The sequence below is a fragment of the Brachyhypopomus gauderio genome, chromosome 12 (assembly GCF_052324685.1).
Source record: "Brachyhypopomus gauderio isolate BG-103 chromosome 12, BGAUD_0.2, whole genome shotgun sequence".
Lineage (NCBI taxonomy): Eukaryota > Metazoa > Chordata > Actinopteri > Gymnotiformes > Hypopomidae > Brachyhypopomus > Brachyhypopomus gauderio.
In genome coordinates this window covers 7443387-7464597 of record NC_135222.1, presented here as the reverse complement: position 1 = coordinate 7464597, position 21211 = coordinate 7443387, and the positions used below count along the sequence as shown (strand labels likewise).

Sequence of the window (21211 nt, the reverse complement as noted above, 5' to 3'; positions counted from 1 at the left end):
CGCAGCTAGCCGGCCGGCTAACCGGTTAAGACCGCCGCAAACAGGTGGAAACGCCCGCGAGAGGCTCCGAGGTGAGGGGGGGTGTGTGTGTACCCACACACGGTCCTGCACCTGTTGGACCTTAGCTGTGTGCTACAGGCGAGAAGTGAGGTCTTCAACTCTAACTCGTTTTATTAACCTACAAACTTTTGTGGCCACAGCGTTTTATTTCTCTTCCCCCCCCCTTTTTGTAAAGAGTTTGTTTGGGTGGGTGGGTGTGTATTATGGGCTTTAAGTGCCGTTACCTGGTTACTTCCATCGACTTCCTGTGTTAAGGTGAGGCGCGTCTCACTTCCGCTCGGCAGGTAAGGGCGCTGAAAACAACAAAATCTCAGTCGAAACTTCGTCTAAACTGCGGGCTCGGCGGCTTGTTGGACGTCGAGCGGTTTTCGTGGGGTCTTGTAGCTTATTTTAAAACACCGAGTGAACCGGTAAAACGTTTGTCATGCTCCGTAGCTAAAGTAGTCGAGCTTTTTTTTGTGGTTGTTTATAATTACGGCCCTAATGCGTTAGCTCGTCAAGCTTTACCGAAACTGGCAATTATAACGACTGTGAAATTAAAGTCCGGAGACCTCGTGTAATTGTTCTGTTTTTGGGGAAAGTGTGTTTTAAAAATATTTACACAATGTTAAAGCTGCGTTTAATAACATTTGTTAAATTAATAGTCTTCCCCGGCAGTATCTTAGCCTTGTTTGAGAACGTATGACGACTATTACCTCAACAGGTGCATCAGCCACTTACGCCGTGCGGTGGTGTAATGTACATACGCTGTACGTGCTGCTTAAAACAACACTGTACATGTTTCATCTTCTTTCCACGTTTGTTCTTCTACAGAATCAACTACAGCAGGCTTTGAGGGAAGAGCAATGTATGAAAATGTGCCAACAGGTATGGTATACTTTCACAAGTCGTAGTCAGGTACTGTCAATAATAATTAGTGTTTGTATTTTCAGTGTGTGTGTGTGTGTGTGTGTGTGCACAGTGACTGCAGCCGAGCGCCAGCAGGTACTCCAGGCTTTGGAGAGGCTGCAGTCTAAGCTCGTGCAGCGTGAGGAATGGAGTCACAGCGAGAGGCTGGGTGCGCTGAAGGAGGCCCTGCAGAGCCCACTGCTCGGCCGCATACTGACCTTACAGCACTCTGTCAAACAGCTTAAAGACCAGGTCAGATTTGGCTCAACACGCAGCTACATCCAAGCTGATTCGGTCCTATTTAAAAAGTATGCTTTAGCCATATCTCTTGAGCTACTTCCAGTGATGTCTGCATTTGCATGTGTTAATACAATTATTATTTGTCATATTGCCTACAGTTATTACTTTAAAGCTCCTCTTAAGTGAAGATGAATAGCTACTGTTTTCTCTGCAGCAGTCTCTGAGTCTACACGTCATGCTTCTCTACCGCTGAGTGGAGACATTGAAACCTCCTTGTTGGTATTTGTATTCAGCTGGAGGTTTTATTGACACAAGAACCCTCCACACAATAAACAATCCACTTGCCAAATTAAGATAATGGCAATAACGGAAGCTTGCCTTCATATTCTAAGTGCTGGGAAGGTCAGACAAGCGCCCATGAATGCGTCAGGTGAAAACCTATTGTGTATACTAAGGCGGGTGGCTGCGAATTTCTGTTTTGTGGATCTATCAAGCCTTAATATCTACTGTGTTGGTTTGAGTAACTGCCTTGTCTGAGACATATTGATGAAATGGCCAGGAAGCTGCTCCGTCAGCCCAGGCTAAATAAGCACAAGACTGATAAGTTTCCACAATGTGAGTCTAAAGGTCATTAATACATTACCTGTTTGGGAGTAGGGAGAACTGCAGAGGAATGTATTGATTTCTCCATGCCCACGCCCCCCCCCCCCCCCCCCCCTTTCCTATAGGGGATGGTTGCTCTTGCCTTATTGCTTTATGCTGTACAGTAGCAAACATTCACATTTGACATGTAAAGTGCCTTTTGAGTGCCTGGCGTGAAGCGTAATATTGCACAATCAGCAATAATCAAAATTAGGTTTAATTAATTCATGACATATATTTGGTATTTATCGATATTTATAGACTTGCAGTCAGTAGCGGTTCTTCCTCCCCAGCGTGTAATAATTAAATCACACATAAGAACCTGTGCTGTCTCTCTCTCTCTCTCTGTCTGTTCTGCAGCTCAACTCTATGCCTCCTGATGCGTGCAGCGAGTTCAGCTTCTCCAGAAAAGGCCAACTGATCGTGAGTGCCAGTCGTCCAGGGAGCAGTCTGAGCTCCGCGCCGTCCAACGGTACCACGGTGTCCACGGTGTCCTCGGACCAGCTACAACGGTGGCTCCAGACAGCAGCGAAGGTGAGACGTGTGCTGCTCTCTGCCAGAGATAAGCCCTTATTAATGACCTTGTGAAGGTAGATCTTTTGTGGTTGTTGTTAGCTTTTGTTTTTGTCTGTGGCTCTATCAAACCTATATTAATTAAATTAAATTAATTAAATGCTGCTCTATAATTAATTAAATTAATTAAATGCTGCTCTATAATGTGTTTGGTTAATAGAGTTAAAATTAACAGAATAATAGTTTCGCATTATTTGTTGTAAAATCTTGGCGACATTGTTGCGTATGCCCAGATACGCATGCATACATACCCATGAGCCTCCTCTTTCTACATCATCTAACCTCCGATGTACATTTCATTGCATGTGGGCCCCCCACAGGGGAGGAAGATGGAGCGTGTGAGTCTTGTGAGGCCCGTGTCTGGAGGCCTGGGCTTCAGCGTGATGGCCTTGAGGCCTGAGGCAGTGGGCACTCATGGAGTCTTCATCAAGCAGGTGCAGCCCGGGAGCATCGCAGCCAGGTGAGCTCAATACACCTCCAAGTATATTAAGCCCCCGTTGGCCGTCTAGAAACTCCCCAAATGCACTACTGCAGTAAGTCTTTGAAGAAAGAATGCTTTGTAACGCAAAGGTCTCCGCTGATGCTTTAGAGACGGCAGGCTGCAGGAGAACGATCAGATCCTGGCCATCAACGGCGTTGCTCTGGACCAGAGTGTGACCCAACAGCAGGCCATCGCACTGCTGCAGCAGCAGAAGGATGAAGTGGAACTAGTGGTGGCCAGAGACACCGCAGCCAAACCGGGCCTGCTCCCATCTGGATCTGCCCACACGGTGAGGCCAACTCAGGTGCTTGTTACCAGAGAGAACGAGTGGTTTCTGTTATTCACGCCTTTACTATGGGCACCGAGTCAGAGCCTAAATGTGTGCCCTCGGGCCTTTCTGAGAATTTTGTTTTTCCTTTTCAAGTGTTTAGGTATTTGCATATCTAAACGTATTATTTCTCAGCATGTGTATGTTGAACTGGTGTACCGTTTCCTCCATTTTGGTTTCAAATGGGTTTCATGGTTTATTAACTCATCCAGAGTTTGCATGTTACAATTAGAGGGGCCCTTTGGAAAAAAAAATATGAAATTCTAATGAAATTGCATTAGCCCCACTCCTAGAGGGCTAAAAAACACAGGTAATTTACTCCCTCGACATCAGTGGGACGAGAAAGTGGTTGAGCAACCGTGAATGCTCTCGATTGCCTGAATGGTCCTCTTTCACCAAGTGTGAGAAATTAACTCTCCAAGAGGGAAAACGAGCCTGGAAAAGATCATCAACCTCGAGATGAAGCTGATTAACTCAAGACTCTAACAATAAATATGTTCGTTCCCCTTCGGCCACCTTAATTAAATGCTGCTTAAGAGAAGGTGTTGGTGTGAAACACATGGAGGGCTAGGGCAGGGAGATTTTAAAAGAAAATAAATAATTTAGATTTATTTCAGCCTCCTTGGTTGTGTGTATTTCTGGGCCTTTTTAGTGTGCTTTTTTACCACTCGTATTGTTTTAATGCCCTTGGACGGAAGCCACATCCTGCATATCAAAACCAGGCCTTTGCCTTTGTTTAATTCATGTGATGTTTCTCACGAGGTCGAGTTTAATGGAGCACAAGGCAAAAGTCTGGGTTTTATTTGATTGCTTGTTGCCAGACTTAACTACCTGTCACCAGATGTCATGATTGGCTGTAACGGAGTAATAGCCAGTCCTGATCTTTTTTATCATTCTGCTGAAATTCCCACTTGGAATGCCGTTTCGGGAAAAAAAAAAATTAGATTTTGTGATGAGTACAGCATTACACGAAAGGCCAGCAGTGAGTGCATAACAGAACTAAACATGGAGCCAGCTGTTGCAACGCATATTATAACATGCCTGGCTTTTGTGTTGCAAAATATATGCACAGCATTTAGGATCCTAGCTAACGAGGAAGAGAAGAGAAGCTCTTAAATGAATGTCACTTTGTGAAAGTTGTACCACTTATCCGTCAGACTCAGAATGAAGAGATGACCATTTTGTTCTTACCTGGCTGTTAATAGATTGATCTCAACAAGCCTAAAAGTGAAGACATGAGTCTGAAGAAACAAAGCATGTCCTATTTGTAAAGCCTATATTTAAACAACCTCCAAATCCCCTCCCTGCCTCAGTCTGTTCCCTTATTTCACAAAGCTGAAAAAATATTGTTCTGTGTAAGATTGTCCAGGCTCCAGGGGATCACTGAGTCATAGTCCCGTGCCTTAAAAGGCGTGCCGCACAAGCTCACTTTGCGGTCTTTCCCCCTCACTTCCCGTGCCCTGCTGCCCGTGTCATCCGTATCTGCTGCCCCGAGCCTGGCCTTCCAAGGCTTAAAAAACCCTCTTGAATCCTAATTATAGTGCTCAGGAACATTTCGGAACGGGCTCTCTGGGTCCTTGGATGCTTGGCCCAGGAGGCACAGGGCAGCATCTTCCCGGATGGTTTTCTCAGAATTTAAGAGCTCTTGGGTCTTCCATAGCTTTCTAAAACTATTCCTTTTTTGTTTTAACCTAGTTGCTAATGTATAGCTGTTTACTTGGATTATAGCCTTAAAACACATCTGTTTGTTTTACATGTTTAGCCACATATTGTGTGGTTGTATCAGCCCATTCTGTGGCAGTGTTCAGTCAGCCTGCGTTGAACTCGTGCTTGTCTCTCTCCCGGGTCTGGTGTCCTCTCTCTTCTCACTTTTTTTCCCCCTTTCTCCGTTTCATTTTCATCATTGTCTTTTAATTGGAAGTCTGGCAGAGATGCACTGATAAAATAGCACAAACCCGTCTGACTCTCTAGTCACTCGAAGGAACAACTAACGAATGGCTGTAGTTCAGTCTTTTAAGTTCTTATCTTTATAAAGTTCTTTTCTTTTTGTGAGAGGAGAACGGCTGGTGAGAAGCTTTGTCTCCTGAGAGGGGTGCGATGTAACTGCAAAGGGAGGGTTTCATTAGACAGCACGAAAATTGCAGAGGAAGTCACCCATCAGATAAGGGTCGGGTAATAAGAGAAACGAACTGTTCTGATTGCGGGTCATTAATAAGTGCCCAAGGAGAATTTGGTGATTATGAGCATGGATAATGTAGGACCCGTAACTTAAAACACCCATGGAAATACACTCTTGGGGTTTCCTGACCCTGACATTGATCAGTGACTTATGTGTGTGACATTTAACACATTCATTAGAATTTTTGGCTTGTAAGCGCTGTCTGTTGATGTATGGGTCCAGATCATGGGCTGTTCTCCTTTAGTGAACCCATTGTCCAGCCACTGATGTATTAGAACTGAACTCCGAAGTGTCCAGTATTTAGTGCTCAGACTGAATGATAACCTGACTTCAGTTGATGTCACTGTATGAAGATTTGTGAATGTATTTCCAACTATTGCTGATTTCCAGTCAAGCATGGTTATTTTTGTGTGTGTGTGTATGTGTGTGTGTGTGTTTTGCAGGATAAATGGGGACATGTGGAGGAGATTGAGCTGCTGAACGATGGCTCAGGCCTGGGTTTCGGTATTGTGGGTGGGAAGACCACAGGAGTCATCGTGCGTACAATAGTACCGAACACCGTCGCTGATCAGGTTCGTGTCCTACATCATGTCCCATCAAGATGTTCAGTCCTTTTAATCACTTGGTTGTCAACTTGACTAGCTCACATGAACGTGCTCTTGATCTTTGCGGTCTTTCTTCACAATCCCAGATGAAGGCCGATACCTTGTCAGTTCTTCATGATCTTATCTGTGTATGTCTGCAGGTGTGTTGGGGACAGATCCATGTGCAGTAGAACTAATGTATCCACCATTCAGTTAGAAGGACGTCCGCTGAATAACAGTGACGCTGAGAAGATGTTGCCCTGTGTTCTAGGGCAAGGCAGCAATCTTTGTGCTCTGCGTTGGAAAGTTCACATACAATGATCTTCTTTTTTTATTTCTCTATCCGGCCTATTCTATGGCGACCCCACTTAAATTTACCATGGGAACATAACTTAAAAAGGGGGGAAAAAAAACAAAAAACTGGTTGATTTCCACTTTACCCTCTTGAATTGGGTTACACAAAAGGGATAAGGATTGGGAAAAGAACACTGTCCTGTTTTGAAACCACACACACACACACACACACACACACACACACACACACACACACACACACACACACACACACACACACACACACACAGCCTCTCTCTCTCACTCACTCTCACTTGGGCCCCCCTCTCCTCTTCCTGCCAGTGTCCAAAGCTCGGGCAACAAAACCCTTCTTGTTCAAAAGGCACAGCACTTGCATTTCACACATCACTGGATCTTATGCTCCAAAAAAGCTGTCAAAATTGGAGCTTTGTTATTCCTGGCGTTTCCCATTTCAGCTTTTAATGGCTGCACCAGGCTTCAATGCACTCCTGCTGTCCTGAACACACAGGCATGGCCGGGACGCGCAGATTTGTCTCGCACGTACCGCATCAAAACGCCATTTCATGTCTCCTTTCTCCACAAAGCCCCTTGTTCTCCCCCCTGTCTGTGTGTAAAGATTCTTTAGTCAGTCCTTTTCCTCCTGTAGTTCATTCTGCCCAAGTCCTCCAGCAGAAGAATACGTCACTGGCTTTAACCAGGCAGAGGAACGGCCTTGTGGGAGTCGTGGTTTAACTGTGTTAGTACACCGAGTTAGAACACCGTGTCTGGCATTTGTTTGTGGCTCGGCCAGGTTACGTTGTTACTTTGTGCTTAGGCTCTTAAAAGTGGATTATGGTTCTCTCTCTTTCTCTCTCCCTCCCTCCCTCAACAAGTTTTTAAAAGTTTTCCTTATTTTTTATTTTATTTTTTAAATATTCATTTTCGTTCTTCATTATTTTCACTTTTGTCTTATTTATTATTTTAGGCATTTGGTGATTTAACCACTGAAGTCAAAAGTTCTGTTAAAGTTAACAATACTGTATTTCACTCTGAGTATTATCTATATCTAAAGTGTTTCCACACTCCGTGTGGTAACGGTCTGTACTGGCTTGTCCTGCCTCTGCCTGAACTCACTGTAATGTGCTGAATTCTGCCACAACCTTCGTTCATTTTCTCGCGCTGAAGACCGACTTGAATCCAGTGAGATGTAACTGCAGAGCTCCAGAACATGCCAGCTCACCTCCCTGCTTCTCTCCCACTTAAATCACTCGTCTGCTCATTTCCTCTCACTTATTTAATTCCTTTAATTCTAGGACGGGCGGCTCAGGACCGGTGACCACATCCTGCGTATTGGCGACACCCCCACGCGGGCGCTGTCCAGTGAGGAGGTGGTCCAGGTGCTCCAGGCCTGTGGGAGTCGCGTGCGCATGCTGATCGCGCGGGACCCTCTTGGGGAAGTGCAGTCCCCCGAGCCGCCTCCGCCCGCCCCTTCCACCGCACCCATCACCTCACTGCCTGCTCCACCCGCACGCAGATCCAGCAGGGCGGTAAGCTCACGCTGCAGGGTCTGGGGATCGTGTGTGTGTGTTTACAGCCAGGACACAAGCTTGTAAGTGTCTAGGATGACAGTTGTGTGACGTTTCTGATTCAGCTCAGCCTGGAGGGCTACGAGATTCACGAAGTGTCTCTGAAGAAGAAGGAGGGCCAGAGTCTTGGCATTTCTATCATCGGCTGTAGCAAATCCAACGGCGAGGGTAAAGAACCCCATGTTTACTTACAATACCAAGCACGTACATTAACTGGGACTACCCAGGAATATCCAAGTGTATTACATTGCTTCTCTGGCACCTTCACCTTCTCTCTTGTTCTCTCTCTCTCATCTCTTGCAGACGCCGTGGGGGTCCATGTGAAGAGTGTGGTCCCAGGCAGCGCTGCTGAGCAGAGCGGGAATATCATGGTCCATGACAGGATAATGGCGGTGTGCTGCTAATTACTTTTTAACGAGCTCTGCCTTAATTAACCCTGCGTGTGTATGAATGTATACATACACACGCCCCGCGCGCACACAAAGCAGGTTGTGGAATAAGACCTCATCCTCATGTTTCTTTAAGACTAGGATAAGCAGAACATAAGATGGCTGTCACACTGAGCTTTGGACAAAGTTGATATCATCTGGGCTAGTTAATTACCACAAAACATCACACACATCAATCAAAGTTTTTTTCACATCTGTCTGTCTACACACACTAGATAGATAGATGGATAGATAGATAGCACTGTGCTTTTAGGACCTCTGTCTGAAACATCCTGTTCCTCTGGAAACTACAATTTTTTATTTCAATCTTTCTCTCTCTATGGTGTGTGTGTTTCCCATCTTTTTTTCTCTCGTCTATCTATCTTTGTAGCTGAACGGGGTAAACCTTCAGGGCTTCACCAGCCAGGAGGTTCTGGACGTAATGAAACAGACCGGCCACATCGTACACCTCACTCTCTTGCGTAAGATGGCTGTGTCCAAGAAACCAGCTATGGAGAAATCTCTGGACAAAGGTGAGCCACATACTTTCTAACGGATATCCTCAGGCAGTTACACATGCTGACCCTGGGTCAGTTCACATATGTTCTGTCAAACCTGGACAGGCTGTGTGCTAAAAAGCAAAGCTGAGCCTTAACTAGCAGTCGTACTTTGATATCTTTGCATTTTGAAATCTGAAAAGGAAAATAAACATATTTTCTACCAACTCTTTGCTAATGGATTAAATTTGGTGCATCATCTGACCCTCTGTGTCTTGATGCTTCTGTGTATAATTTGTTTGTAAGCCAAAATAGTTGTTAAACTACTGGAATATTGCACTCCATGACAGTCTGTCTCCAACTGAACACGACCTTTAAACTAACTTTCTTCTAAGCATCTGTTTTGGAATATGAAAAAGCTACATTCACATTTGATTCTGTCAAAAATGTCTTCAGTCAATGTGAATGTTGGTGATGCATATATTGTTATGTATTATTTTGTCTTCATTTATTAAACCTGCAAATCGGACAGACGATGATTATTTCAGTTAGAAATGCTGTGCCAATACCAAAGCTGTGTGTGTGTGTGTGTGTGTGTAGTCCAGAGAGAATCCTCCCGTGTGTCTCTGAGGAGGTCTGCAGAGATGAAGGTGCGGGCAGATGTTCAGGCGTCCTCTGTGATGGAGCCAGTGGAGTCGACTCTAACTGCGATCAAACACAGTGGAAGAGGTGAGCTCATACTTCACCCCCCACCACACACACACACATGAACAAAGGTGCTGATTTAGAGTGTAACGGGGCAGTATGACAGGCTGAACTTTTTTTGAAATATTGTCTTTGTTCTTGCTGTTTTCCATCCAAGCATATACTTCTCATCAAGAAACTGATCTTACCCTTTACACTTATTAACTATATATTGTCCATGAAAAATCTAAATCTTGCTTAGGATAATATTTCCAGTTTTTGCATTCTCATCACCTGTCCCTCTACAACAGATACATGGAACAGTCTCATTGTACTGATTTCAGTTCCAGGAAACCAGTGTCCTAGTACTCCCCAATAGGAGGTAGTGGGGAGCAGCTTCAGGCAAACTTCCCAGTAATACCCCCCCCAACCTCCATCCCACCACCCCAACTCCTCATTCCTCTGCTCCACATCTGCTCGTGCTAACCAGGCACAGATTCTGTCCTGCTAGCCTGCAGGTATAGGAATAGGAGCAGTGGAGCAGTCCTGCTGGATACCTAGAGCTGGCTGTACGCTTGTGTTACACTCTGGCCTAATTAATCCAGACAAGCCCTGGTACCTGCCAAACTCCTAAATACAGTGCTCTGTTGCAGTGGGCCACTACAAGTCTAGGATAACAATGATTGCTTGTCAGGGACGTATTTCCCCACAGGAGCCACTGTAGCGCTTGAATAACTGCCTTAACCTAAAACAATCTCTCTCTTAAGCTTACATTCACAAGTATTTTCCCCTCCTCTTATTTTTGTGGTGTCGAAAAATCATGTCACTCTTGGGTGATGTGAATGCCGAGATGTGTGTCATGTTTTCTCTGTGGTAACAGCGCAGACGATTGGCTTTATGAAGATGACGTGTGATGTGGGGGCACTGGCAAGGGCTTGTAGAATTTTATATTTAAAGATGATTTCATTGGAAGGGCCATTAAATATGAACATGGTCTGTGTTTACCATGTGAGGCCGACGCTTTCTGGAAACAGATGTTGACTGTGTTTTGGTTCTTCAAAAGCCCAAGTAGGATATTGGTCACCTATTACTCTCAACCAGTTTCTCAGGGTGCTCCTTCGGTTTCCAGTGTATTCCCCAATATGTGCCCCGAAACATTGCTGAAGAGAGTATTTTCAGTATATATATTTTTGGAGTGGTAATAGGCATATGTTAATCTGACTGAGAAGCTCTAGTAATCTCCAACAATCGTGAGCAATTAAAATATCATGGTGGTGTATGTTGTGATGTTGAGTTGGATTTACTGCCCTTTGTGTCATATAAAACATCCTCGCCACTAATTTGGAATTAAAGCACAAGTAGTGAAGCTGTTGGAGAACGTGATGTTCGGCCCAGAAGCTTTGGTTCCTCTAATGCTTAAATGTGACGGTCCCTCCTCCTGCTTGTGCACCTGGCGTGCAGATGTTTGCTACAATCTTGCGTCCCCAACCTGAAAGCGATGCATTGCTGTATTAATGTAGTCAAACACTTATGATAAATGGTGTTGTGAGTGGCGGTGGAGAAATGCTAATTTAATCAGGCCTATGTGCCGGGCCTCTCCGTCTTTGTGTGTGTGTGTGTGTGTGTGTCTGTGTGTGTGTGTGTGTGTGTGTGTGTGTGTGTGTGTGTGTGTGTGTGTGTGTGTGTGTGTGTGTGTCATTTTCTCTCCTTTTAGTCTCTCACTCTCTGTGACTTGTCAGAGAGAGATGACTGGAATGATTACATGTGTAAGGGAAGGGGGTTACTTGTCGTCCTGGGGGGGGTGACTTAAATTACTGTAGGAGCTCATCTGACCCCCAATCCCCCCCCCTTCCCTGTACATGTTTCTTTCAACTCTCCCTCACTTCTCTCTCTCTCTCACTTATTTTACACAATACTGTAAATACCTCTGATGCTTTTGCGGTGTTCCCACTGACCCCTCACTCGTACACTCACCTTCCGATTCATTTTTTTATTCTCATCAATCAAAACGACATCCATTGCTCATCGCTGCCGCAGCACCTCGCACTAAAGTAGCATGTCGTCACACACACACACATTCAAATGACAGTAATTTGCTTTAAACACAGCCATTATAACTTTGTTTTAGTGCGGGAGCCGGCCCCGCTGACAGAGATGGAGCTGCACAGCAAATGGGAGCAAGCTCTCGGACCTCGCTACGACGTTATGGTAAGGAGAAACCAGAGCATAAAACGGTAAACAAACAGGGGAAAGTCGTATTAATAAAAGCTAAGTAAGAACATAAATTCTTCCCGAGGTGTGTTGGCTAAGAGATTTCTTAAAGACCTTTACACTTAAAAAAAAAAAAAAGCTTTTAATAGCCTAAGTTTGGATGCAAGGTTGCAGTGCTAGACCTGAAGAAGCTCACGTGGATGATCTTGCAAATAATGGATGTTTTTCTTTAGCTGTTTGCCTTTGCTATAACGATACGATTAATGATACGATTTTCTTTCTTTCCGTGTTTGGAAAAGCACACACATGCATTTGGTACAAGAGCTGATCTTGCTCTATACCTATTTAGCAACAACCTGAAGAAATATGATGATGCATGTTGTTTAAAGGGCCATTTGCATTATTTCACATACTGGATGATTTCTAGATGCCTCACACAGTATTTTTACATCAGTTACGTTAATTCAAATACAATTTGAACTTTCATTCATTGACAATATTTAATATACAGACACCTAGACATGAAGGAACAGAAATATTTGAACTAGTCTTGACCCATAAATTTTCACCATCATGATAAACATATGATCATATTCACTTGCATGGCTCATGTAAATTAAGACTATTATTCTTAGTTGACCCGTCATGAAACATTCACACCATTTGGCCAATCATATTAAGCCCCAACTAACCATTATCTCCATTATCTACCCTCAGATTGTTCTGCTCTCTATAAGTCTTCTGTGTCAGACACTGAATGTTGTGTACGCTCTTGTTCTCGTTAGTGTACGTTTTGTTTTTCATTTTTCTCCTTCAGATGGAGATGCACATTTTCTTTCTATACTTAAAGGCTACAGAAGAAGTTAAACTTATTTAAATTAATAATCGGTATTTATGTGCATTTTACTCTAATAATTTTATTCACTACCCGTTAATACATAGGAACTTTTTAGCCAATATGCACACTCAAACTATTTATTGCAAGTCATATCATAATTGTATTGTTGCACATTAGCACACATTTTCTTCATATCAAGCAGGCTTACTTTGATGTCATAACGGTTTGTGCCATTATCAGGACGTCTTTAACTTGCAGCCACAATTTGTTGTAGCTAAATATGTTAAATTTAAGTATACAGCTCCTTAAAAGGAATGACCTAAATAGACTTAATAAGAAGGTCCCCCCCCCCATTCAGGTTGTTGAACTAGACCCTGTCATTGAGGATGACGCGGAGCTACAGAAGTACTCTAAGGTAGGAGAGTGCCACGCACGGAGGCCTTTCCAAATGGTGTGAAGAAAGACATTCACTCTGATCTGTACCAGAATTTGGTTAAAGGTCATTTTTTCTCCCTGCAGCTGCTCCCAATTCACACCATGCGTCTGGGTGTGGAACTGGACTCATTCGACGGGCATCACTACATCTCCACAGTCGCCCCTGAGGGTCCTGTGGCCAAGCATGGTTTACTGTGTCCAGAGGACGAACTACTTGAGGTAAACGTGTTTTGCGTGGTTCCGCATTTTCTCTCGCAAATCCCTAACACCTTATTCACATTTTCTCTCCCGTCGGGTTTATGGTCAGGTGGTCTCACGGCTTGGCCGGGCTTGATTATTGTTTTGTGGCGGATGTTGGCGGGAGCTCCTCTCTTTTCCTCTAGTAGACTGACCTTTGCGTCCTGCCAGCCCCAGGCCTCCAGGAAGGCGTGCTGCTGCTGCCACTGCTGGCGCAGGGATGTTCTAGCAGGAGGGCTCCCAAGTCTGACCGAGACCATCTGCATGGCCAGTCCGCTGCAGGCTACGCTTCCTGGCCCCTCTGATGCCCTTCCACCCCCCGCAAACTGGTGTTTGGTGGCCATGGGCTGTGGTGTCATCAGCCTGTTGCTGTTGGCAACATTCCTGGTGGAGCATGGTCCTGGAGGTGGTGCTTTGGTGCAGGAGAAGGGGTTACGGCAGCATGGGGTTCTTCAAGGCTCAATGCTAGGCTTAGGAGTTTGGAGAGCTCAAAGGGCAATTTTTACATGCCTGTTTGAAATGTCAGATTTTGTAGAAACTATACTGGTCATAAATCCTTGTAGAGACTTCCTGAAGAGACACCGTGGGCGTATACGAGATCAGTGTTGCAGGGTGAATGGAAGGAAGGTTTTGGCTGTAGAGGGACCAGATCCTCCCCTGGACCTGGACAGATGGCTCAAAGCTGCCCCTGCTATATTTAGGGCCATCGGTTCTACTTGATCCAATAAATTTCAATGACAAGTATTCAGCCTAGAGGAAGACCAAAATAGTGATGCCATGATGTAGTCAAACAGCTTTGTTATAAGGACAAACTAAATGTTTTTAACTGGAGTTTAAAAATTATTACACTTGAACGACATCTAATTTCGTCTGAGATCTGAGTCTCTTGGAACACTGGCATTTCGTGTAAAAACATTTAGTTTTTAGAGCCATAGATTCAAGACGTGTGCAAACATATCTTGTATCACTAAATATCAAAACCTCTGTCTTTATTTAATTGGAGAAAATTCTAGACCATGTGTGTCTGTATGTATCTTGTCTAATGGGATATGTATAGATTGAATAAAATTGGACCAAGAACTGATCTCTGTGGGATTCTGCATGTAAAAAATGTCCTCTTGGGTTCATAACTGCTAATCCTGACAAAGCAACTGCTGCCTTCTAAATAAGACCCAAACCATTTAAGGATGGTTCCAGATAGTTCCACAGTTTTAAATGCAGCAATAAAATGAAGTAATGTCGGGATCGAGAGTCATGAATCAGTATTCAGGTGTATATAATTTAGTAGCTCTTTTAGTAGCTCAAGGTTTGAGGACTTTACAGGGAAATTATGCTCTTACATTTAGTTCATGTTCTTTACATAATAAAATTACTTTCCATAAAAGTAAAAGAACCTGTGTGAAAGAGAGAGGCTCTTTCATTTCAGTGAGGTTATCTTTTGAAGTAGGGTTACTAAAATGGTTGAATTTTTAAGACTGGTTCTTGCCAAGCAGACATAAGACTTTTTACTACAGATATATTCAGAGGTTTGTGGATATGCATCTGATGTGTTGAATAATAACCACACTGTGTTATTAAAGCACTTTTGAGTGGCCTATATGTATGAAAGGTGCTATACAAATAAAGATTATTATTCCTGTGTGTGTGCGTGTGTGTGTGTGTGTGCGTGTGTGTGTGTAGGTGAATGGAGTGCAGCTGTATGGGAAGAGCAGGCGGGAGGCCGTGGCGTTCCTGCGGGAGGTTCCTCCTCCCTTCACCCTGGTTTGCTGTAGGCGCCTCACTAAGGAGGGGACTGAGTACCAGCCTGATGCTGAAGAGTGGAGCTCCAGCAGTCCTACAGTCAGCCTGCAGGAGGTAGCGCACGTGGGCGCACGCGGGCACACGTGGGCATCACGCCACCAGTTGCACTAACACTCGCATAACAGAAGTGCCTATATGCTGTAGTTCTTAATGAACGTGTTGGCATTTACAGTTCAGAATCAGAACTTTAATGATCCCAGGGGGAAGTTCCTGGTGTTCAGGAAGGTGGATGGTGTTGAGAGCTAACGCTGACTTTCTACACGAACCTCGCAGTCAGCTTTTGATTTCATATCCAGTGCACTTTAGGTCATCCTAAATTTAGCAACCTAATCTGTTCTTCTACTTACTGAACTGTAGGTTGAAGGGCTCCATCTTCATTTAGGAAGAGCTTGCCTTTATTCATTTTGGCAGCGTGCCTTCTGTGCAGTCGCTTTACATAAAAACGTGTAGTAAACGCAGCGTGCTCCTTCACCGTTCCACTAGACACCAGTGACGCCGCAGGAGCTTGCCGAGCAGAGAAAGGTTGTGGAACCGGGCCGTGCAGCGAGAGAGGAAGAGAAGAGGGAGAGTGGAGAGGAAGACGATGAAGATGGGGAGCTGGCTCTCTGGGCTCCGGAAGTGCAGGTTCTGGAGCTGGATAAAGGGGAGCGAGGCCTTGGCTTCAGCATTCTGGATTACCAGGTGGGTCTCTCTTAGGCCAGCATTCTGGATTACCAGGTGGGTCTCTTAGGCCAGCATTCTGGATTACCATATGTACATGTCTGTGCTCCTTGCTCACTCTCTCTCTCTCTCTCTCTCTCTCTCTCTCTCTCTCTCTCTCTCTCTCTCTCTCTCTCTCTCTCTCTCTCTCTCTCTCTCTCTCTCTCTCTCTCTCTCTCTCGCACTCGCTCTCTGTCTTGATAGTCCAAGAAAAAAAAGAATTCTCAAATAGTAAACTTACTCTGCCTTTTGAATATATGCAAATTGCAAAATATCGAAATCGGCCATTTGAACTATATCTGCGCAAAGTGCATTCCCCTACGAACCAAATTAATTTAGTTTTTCATATTGCAACATTTCCACAGATTTTCCTCTTGGAGAAAATCCTTAATTCAATTAATACTGCTTGACTCTCCTGAAGTGTGATCACAGGGAATGTGTGCTAATGTCAAAAGTCATTGGGCACAGAGCTAAAGGAAGCCACAATAATTTTCTGGCAAGGTTCACCATTGTTTATTTGGCCTAATGCCAAATATCAGTAGCCTTTTGCCCTGCTCACTTACTTCCAAAGGCTGCGTTTTCTCCTCCCTACATTAGCCTTCTAATCACTGTGCACACACAGCCTGATTTTTAAATCAGCAATAATTGGCTAATGAAAAGCAATATATGGGTTATTGTTAAATATGAACAGACACTGAGATGCATCAGAACTCAGTTTATTTCTCCCCCTCAGGGACCTTTCTGTGCTTTTAATATTACAAGGAAAACGAGAAATTCCGATTGATTTCGAGCCAGGCCGAGGCTGCTCTGAAGGGCCGAAACCTCCGCAGCTTTATCTGAGAGATAATATATGAGGGCGAGGGTGTCGGCACGGGTCCCAAAATGGGTGGGGTTGAAGGGAGATCACGTTTTAATGGTTGGACATGCCTCTTACCCTGTCAGGGCCCTCTCTGAGTGATGGGCCCGCAGCTCCCACAGACAGAATTACATTGAAGCTAGACTGCAGTAACCTGAGCAGTGATCCCTTAAATTCTGCCATTCTCCTCACCTCCATGAGGGATTGGGAAATTTAGACGAAGGAGTGCTGAGGGAACGGTTGACATGGGCGTACAGGGTGTGTGTGTGTGTGTGTGTGTGTGTGTGTGTGTGTGTGGAGTGAATTAAGACCCCACGTTTTGCTGACTCTGTACTCATTGTTTCCTTTTTTCTGTATCGAGAGGAATAATGGTGGATGGAGATTCAGTTAGGAACTTTCCCATTGTTTGCTGAACATTGCACTGAGCTTTGCATTTGAAATCGGTGATATGGAGTAAGTTAACACTGATGTATGTGTATGCTATTGTTATGTATATGTATAGTGCGAGTGTGTGTGTGTGTATATATAAAATAGCCTTTTTTCTGTGATCCTCATCAAAGAGAAATGAGAAGTTTTGGTGCTTGTTGTGTCTTGGGCTTTGACGGAGGCCATATTGACCCGAGCGCACACCCCTCAGTCATGAACCGAGTATCTGTGTGTTCAGCTCCAGCTGAGCCTCTCTCACCTAGTGCCGTCTGCCTGCTTCTGTTCCCCACACCCTCCGCTCCTCTGCCCAGAGACCCCGAGGGCAGGCTGTGTAGCCTGGGCGAGTTCACTTAGGGTTCGTGTGTGCGCACACACGTACTGAATCTGTCTGGTGCTGCGGGACTTATCAAGATTTTGCTATAAAGCAGTCATGACTAATAATAGATGGAGGTTACTGGACAAAAATATACAAAGTAGTGGAAAAGGAAGATTGATCCTATGCAGGAGGGTTTTTAAAAATGTTTTTCTTCTTTCGTTTTCTCTCCCACGTTCTGTCTCTTCCTTGCCGTCTCGCCCTTTTTCCTTTCTTGTTTGCCCTGGCCGGCAGGCAGGCATGGAGCTCTGCGTTCTGTGAGGGGGAAATTGATTTTGCTGTAGTGTCTCCGGCAAGGAGCTTGAGCTGATAAGACTTGGTGAGCAGGAGCAGGACCTGTAGACATGCCCACAGCCTTCCAGAACCTTCCAAATGGGCCCTAGCACACTCTCTCTCTCTATCGCTCACTTCACGCTCTCTCTCTCTCGCGCTCACTCTACATGTCTTTCTCCTGTTATCTTTCTCTCTCTCTCTCTCTCTCTCTCTATAATAATGTGTCTTCTCCGATCACCTGTTTGCTCCTATCAGCTAGACTTACCCCCAAGTTTTGGCCTTGCCAGTAGAGGCCGTAGCGGTAGCTAGATTGATGGGACCCCACTGCTGACATAATAGCAGGACATTGGCTGTGTGATGGTCATATTTCTTCCATAAATGACAGCCTTAACTGCAGGGTTGCCAAAAAGCGATGACAATAAGATTGTCTTTTTTTTTTTTTTTGCTCTGTGGACGATGATCTGTGAGTGAGAAGCATGATGCTGTGGTTTTTAGCAGTATGTGACTTGATGTCAAGGACCCCCATGGTATTGCATGCTATGGTGCTAATGAAGATTAATGGAGACCCCTTGAGCTAAACACCTGATCTGAAGCTCTCGGTCAGGATGAATTCACTTTAAATAGGATTGGATTCATGTGGCCATTTAAATGTTTTTGTGGTGCTTTTTTTTTTTGACCAACAACTGTAGGTCACGTGTGAAGTCACGCCCTAATGCTGCTTTGAAAAGGAGAATGATTAAAGACTTGTCCCATGGTGAGGGAACTGAAAAGTATATTTGTAGCTGGGCCTGTAGTAACATTGTGTGTAAGACAATGTCAAAGTCATTCCAAAAAGGTGATGAAGGAGAAAATTATGTCTCTATTTATTAAAAATAAACCAGTTAGATGTAATAGGGATTTTTGACTGAAGAAACTGGGTCATATTGTTTCTTGAAGACCCTTCAGCAAGAAGAGACCCTCTTCAGAAAAAACTGGCAAGAACACGGGCCATATTTACTGTAGATTCCTTCTCTGTGTGCTTCTCTCTGTGGTAGGGATACAGATATATTTCCTCCACTGTATACGTGGCTCAAATAATTCATAGGGTTCCTGTCTGCCAAGGAAACGAAAATCTAACAGATTTTTTTCCCCTTTTGGCAGTCAAAATAGCCGTACCTGCACATCAATACACCGTTTAGTGGAACGTTTAACACAAGGGGCATAAATCACCTGTGATTTATTATTTATTTACTCTTTGTTTATTTATCCTGTGGCCCTACAGCACCAGAAACTCACTGAGGGGAAATTTCTTTTTTTTGCCACGACAGGAAAGCAAATTGATTGAATACAGCGCACTTCCAAACACCTAACGTTTCCAGCAGGAAAGAGCATTACGGCCTTTCTCCACAACGTGGCTCTCCCATGGTGGGGCTCTTCTGAGGTGGGGCTCCAGCGCCCTGGTTGATCTCCGGTGCCAGTGGCTGGGCGGGGGGGGGGGGCTAGGTCACGAAATCCTTCCGTCTTTCCCTGAGAAAGTTTTGCTCCACAAGGCCGCAACGGCCTGAACGTTGAAATTTAACCTCTCTTCCAAATGTTGTCCTTTAAATTTTCACAGTTCCTGTCCTATTCCTTTCTATGCCTGTGTAATACCATACATAATATTACACGTAGGCATCTGTTTGAGATGTAGCTAGTAATAAGCATGTTGAAGGTCATTCTAAAAGCTTTTGGGTAAGGAGAATAATGCGTGTGGCGTTTCTGCCATGGGGGAGCTGAGGGGGATTTGGTGTTTCTCGTACTCCTGATGTTTTGGTCACTGCTAGCACGTCGGCCATCTACGTCATAGGAACAGCGGCCCCGTCCAGACCTCCGTCTCACCCAAGAGACGATCGCTGAGAGCAAAGCGAGGGGGATGTGTGGGGTGTGGGTGTGAGGTTGTCGTTCCAAAACAAGAAACGAGAGAGAGAAAGGATTCCTGAAATTTGGTTAGGTGAGATTTAAGGGGCAGGGTGAAATGGTGAGCAGGCGTGGAGCAGATGATTTCAGGGCGGAGCATAGATTTAACGTCCACCCTGACACCTTGCTGACGACCTTTAACCCCTGGCCCTCGTGGGTGCTGGGCCGCAGGGATCTCTCTGCTCAGAGCGGGTGGTTTTATCTGCTAAAGCAGATACACTGAACTAAATCTCCAATCCCCCGATCGCCTGCTGTCCACTTTCAGAGAGAGAAAGACGGGGAATGGGAGGTTAGAAGACCAGTGAGGCAGTTTGGTGGTCTACACTACCCCATCCATCAGTACAGACCAAACCGCTTCATCTGTATGTAGGCCAAAAAAATGCGTCAGGGAAATGCTTCATAGTTTTAGCCCGAGTTGGGGTGGCTGTTTTTAGCCTTGTGACTCCTGATGGGTTTTAAAATGTACAAGATGATCGCTTTTATTGTTTCTGAGAAAACCCACTCGTATTAAGACTTAACAATGACAGCATGTTGTGGGCGAAGTGTAGCAGTTTGTATACAGTAGTTGTGCTGCCGGACAGTCGCTGTTTTGTGTCCTGAAAACTCACACCCGTAACATGGAAGGCAGCTGCACCCTCTGAAGAGAGCTGGTTTATATGCACCCTTAAATCAAAACTGCATGGAACCAGAAACATAAACAAGAAATGGGACACACATTCTCTCTCTCGTTCAGTCTCTCTCTCTCCCTCTTTCTTTGTCTCCCTTGCTCTCCCTCATTCTTTGTTATGCCTTTCTCCGTCTTTTGCTCTCTCTCGCTCTCTCTCTCTCTCCCTCTCTCTCTCTCTCCTCTCTCCCTCTTTCTTTGTCTCCCTTGCTCTCCCTCATTCTTTGTTATGCCTTTCTCCGTCTTTTGCTCTCTCTCGCTCTCTCTCTCTCTCCCTCTCTCTCTCTCCTCCCTGCTGACAGCCTTGTGAATATGTTCCCAGCTCTCTGTCTGTTCCCGGTGCCATGCTCGGCGGCTTGGCGTGGCCTGTTGCTGCCGAGCCCTGTGGTGCTGTGAGACCCCAGCGTGCTCCCAGCGTGCCTCCCTCTGGCCTGCTCCGCTCCCCTTGCTGTTTCCAGCTGCACAGCTGACATCACTGGCCATGTGGGACGCGGGGGGGTGGGGGGGGGGGGGGGGGGGGGTGGGGGGGAGAGAGGAGCGCGCTTGGCTGTAGCTCCGCAGCCACACAATGCAGCCAGTGTCCTCCGAAAGGGCCAGCTGGAGTGGAACTTCAAATCCCCTCTCCAACTTTTTCCTGTTCGCCTTTCCTTTTTTTCTCTCTCTCTCATTCTGTGCCCTCCCTCCCCTCCACTCCTCTCTCTCATGCTCTCCTCTGTTCCTTTCTCTTTCGTCTTTTCTGGTTTTCTCAGCCTCTCCGTGTCCCCCCCCCCCCCCACCTCTCCGTCCCTCCCCTCTTGGAGTTGTTCTATCTCAGCAGGCCTCACTTCATCCCTTCTTTTCTGCTTACTCTGCAGCCCTGCTCTGTTGTGTAATGATGGGCCAGTAAATGCTCTGGGTCACCAGCTAGGTGCTCTCAGCTCGCCACACTTCCTCCTCTCCCTGTCTAGGGGCTCCAGGCCACCTGTCTGGTCCGCCCTCCACCTGGTATTATTACACAAAC

The 21211-nt window shown here is 45.3% G+C and overlaps 1 protein-coding gene across 1 annotated transcript in view; it reads left to right on the top strand.

Moving 5' to 3' along the window:
* Positions 1–207: 207 nt before the first annotated feature.
* The window catches only part of patj (PATJ crumbs cell polarity complex component), a 76058-nt gene continuing 55054 nt past the window's right edge, over positions 208–21211 (top strand). The window contains 17 exon segments of the mRNA XM_077024805.1: positions 208–344; positions 874–927; positions 1022–1200; positions 2191–2364; positions 2724–2863; positions 2993–3173; positions 5835–5963; positions 7583–7816; positions 7921–8023; positions 8159–8247; positions 8675–8816; positions 9381–9509; positions 11593–11672; positions 12872–12928; positions 13033–13167; positions 14866–15039; positions 15469–15666. Of these exon segments, the coding sequence (XP_076880920.1) occupies positions 906–927; positions 1022–1200; positions 2191–2364; positions 2724–2863; positions 2993–3173; positions 5835–5963; positions 7583–7816; positions 7921–8023; positions 8159–8247; positions 8675–8816; positions 9381–9509; positions 11593–11672; positions 12872–12928; positions 13033–13167; positions 14866–15039; positions 15469–15666 (2166 nt within the window). The 5' untranslated portion in view covers positions 208–344; positions 874–905.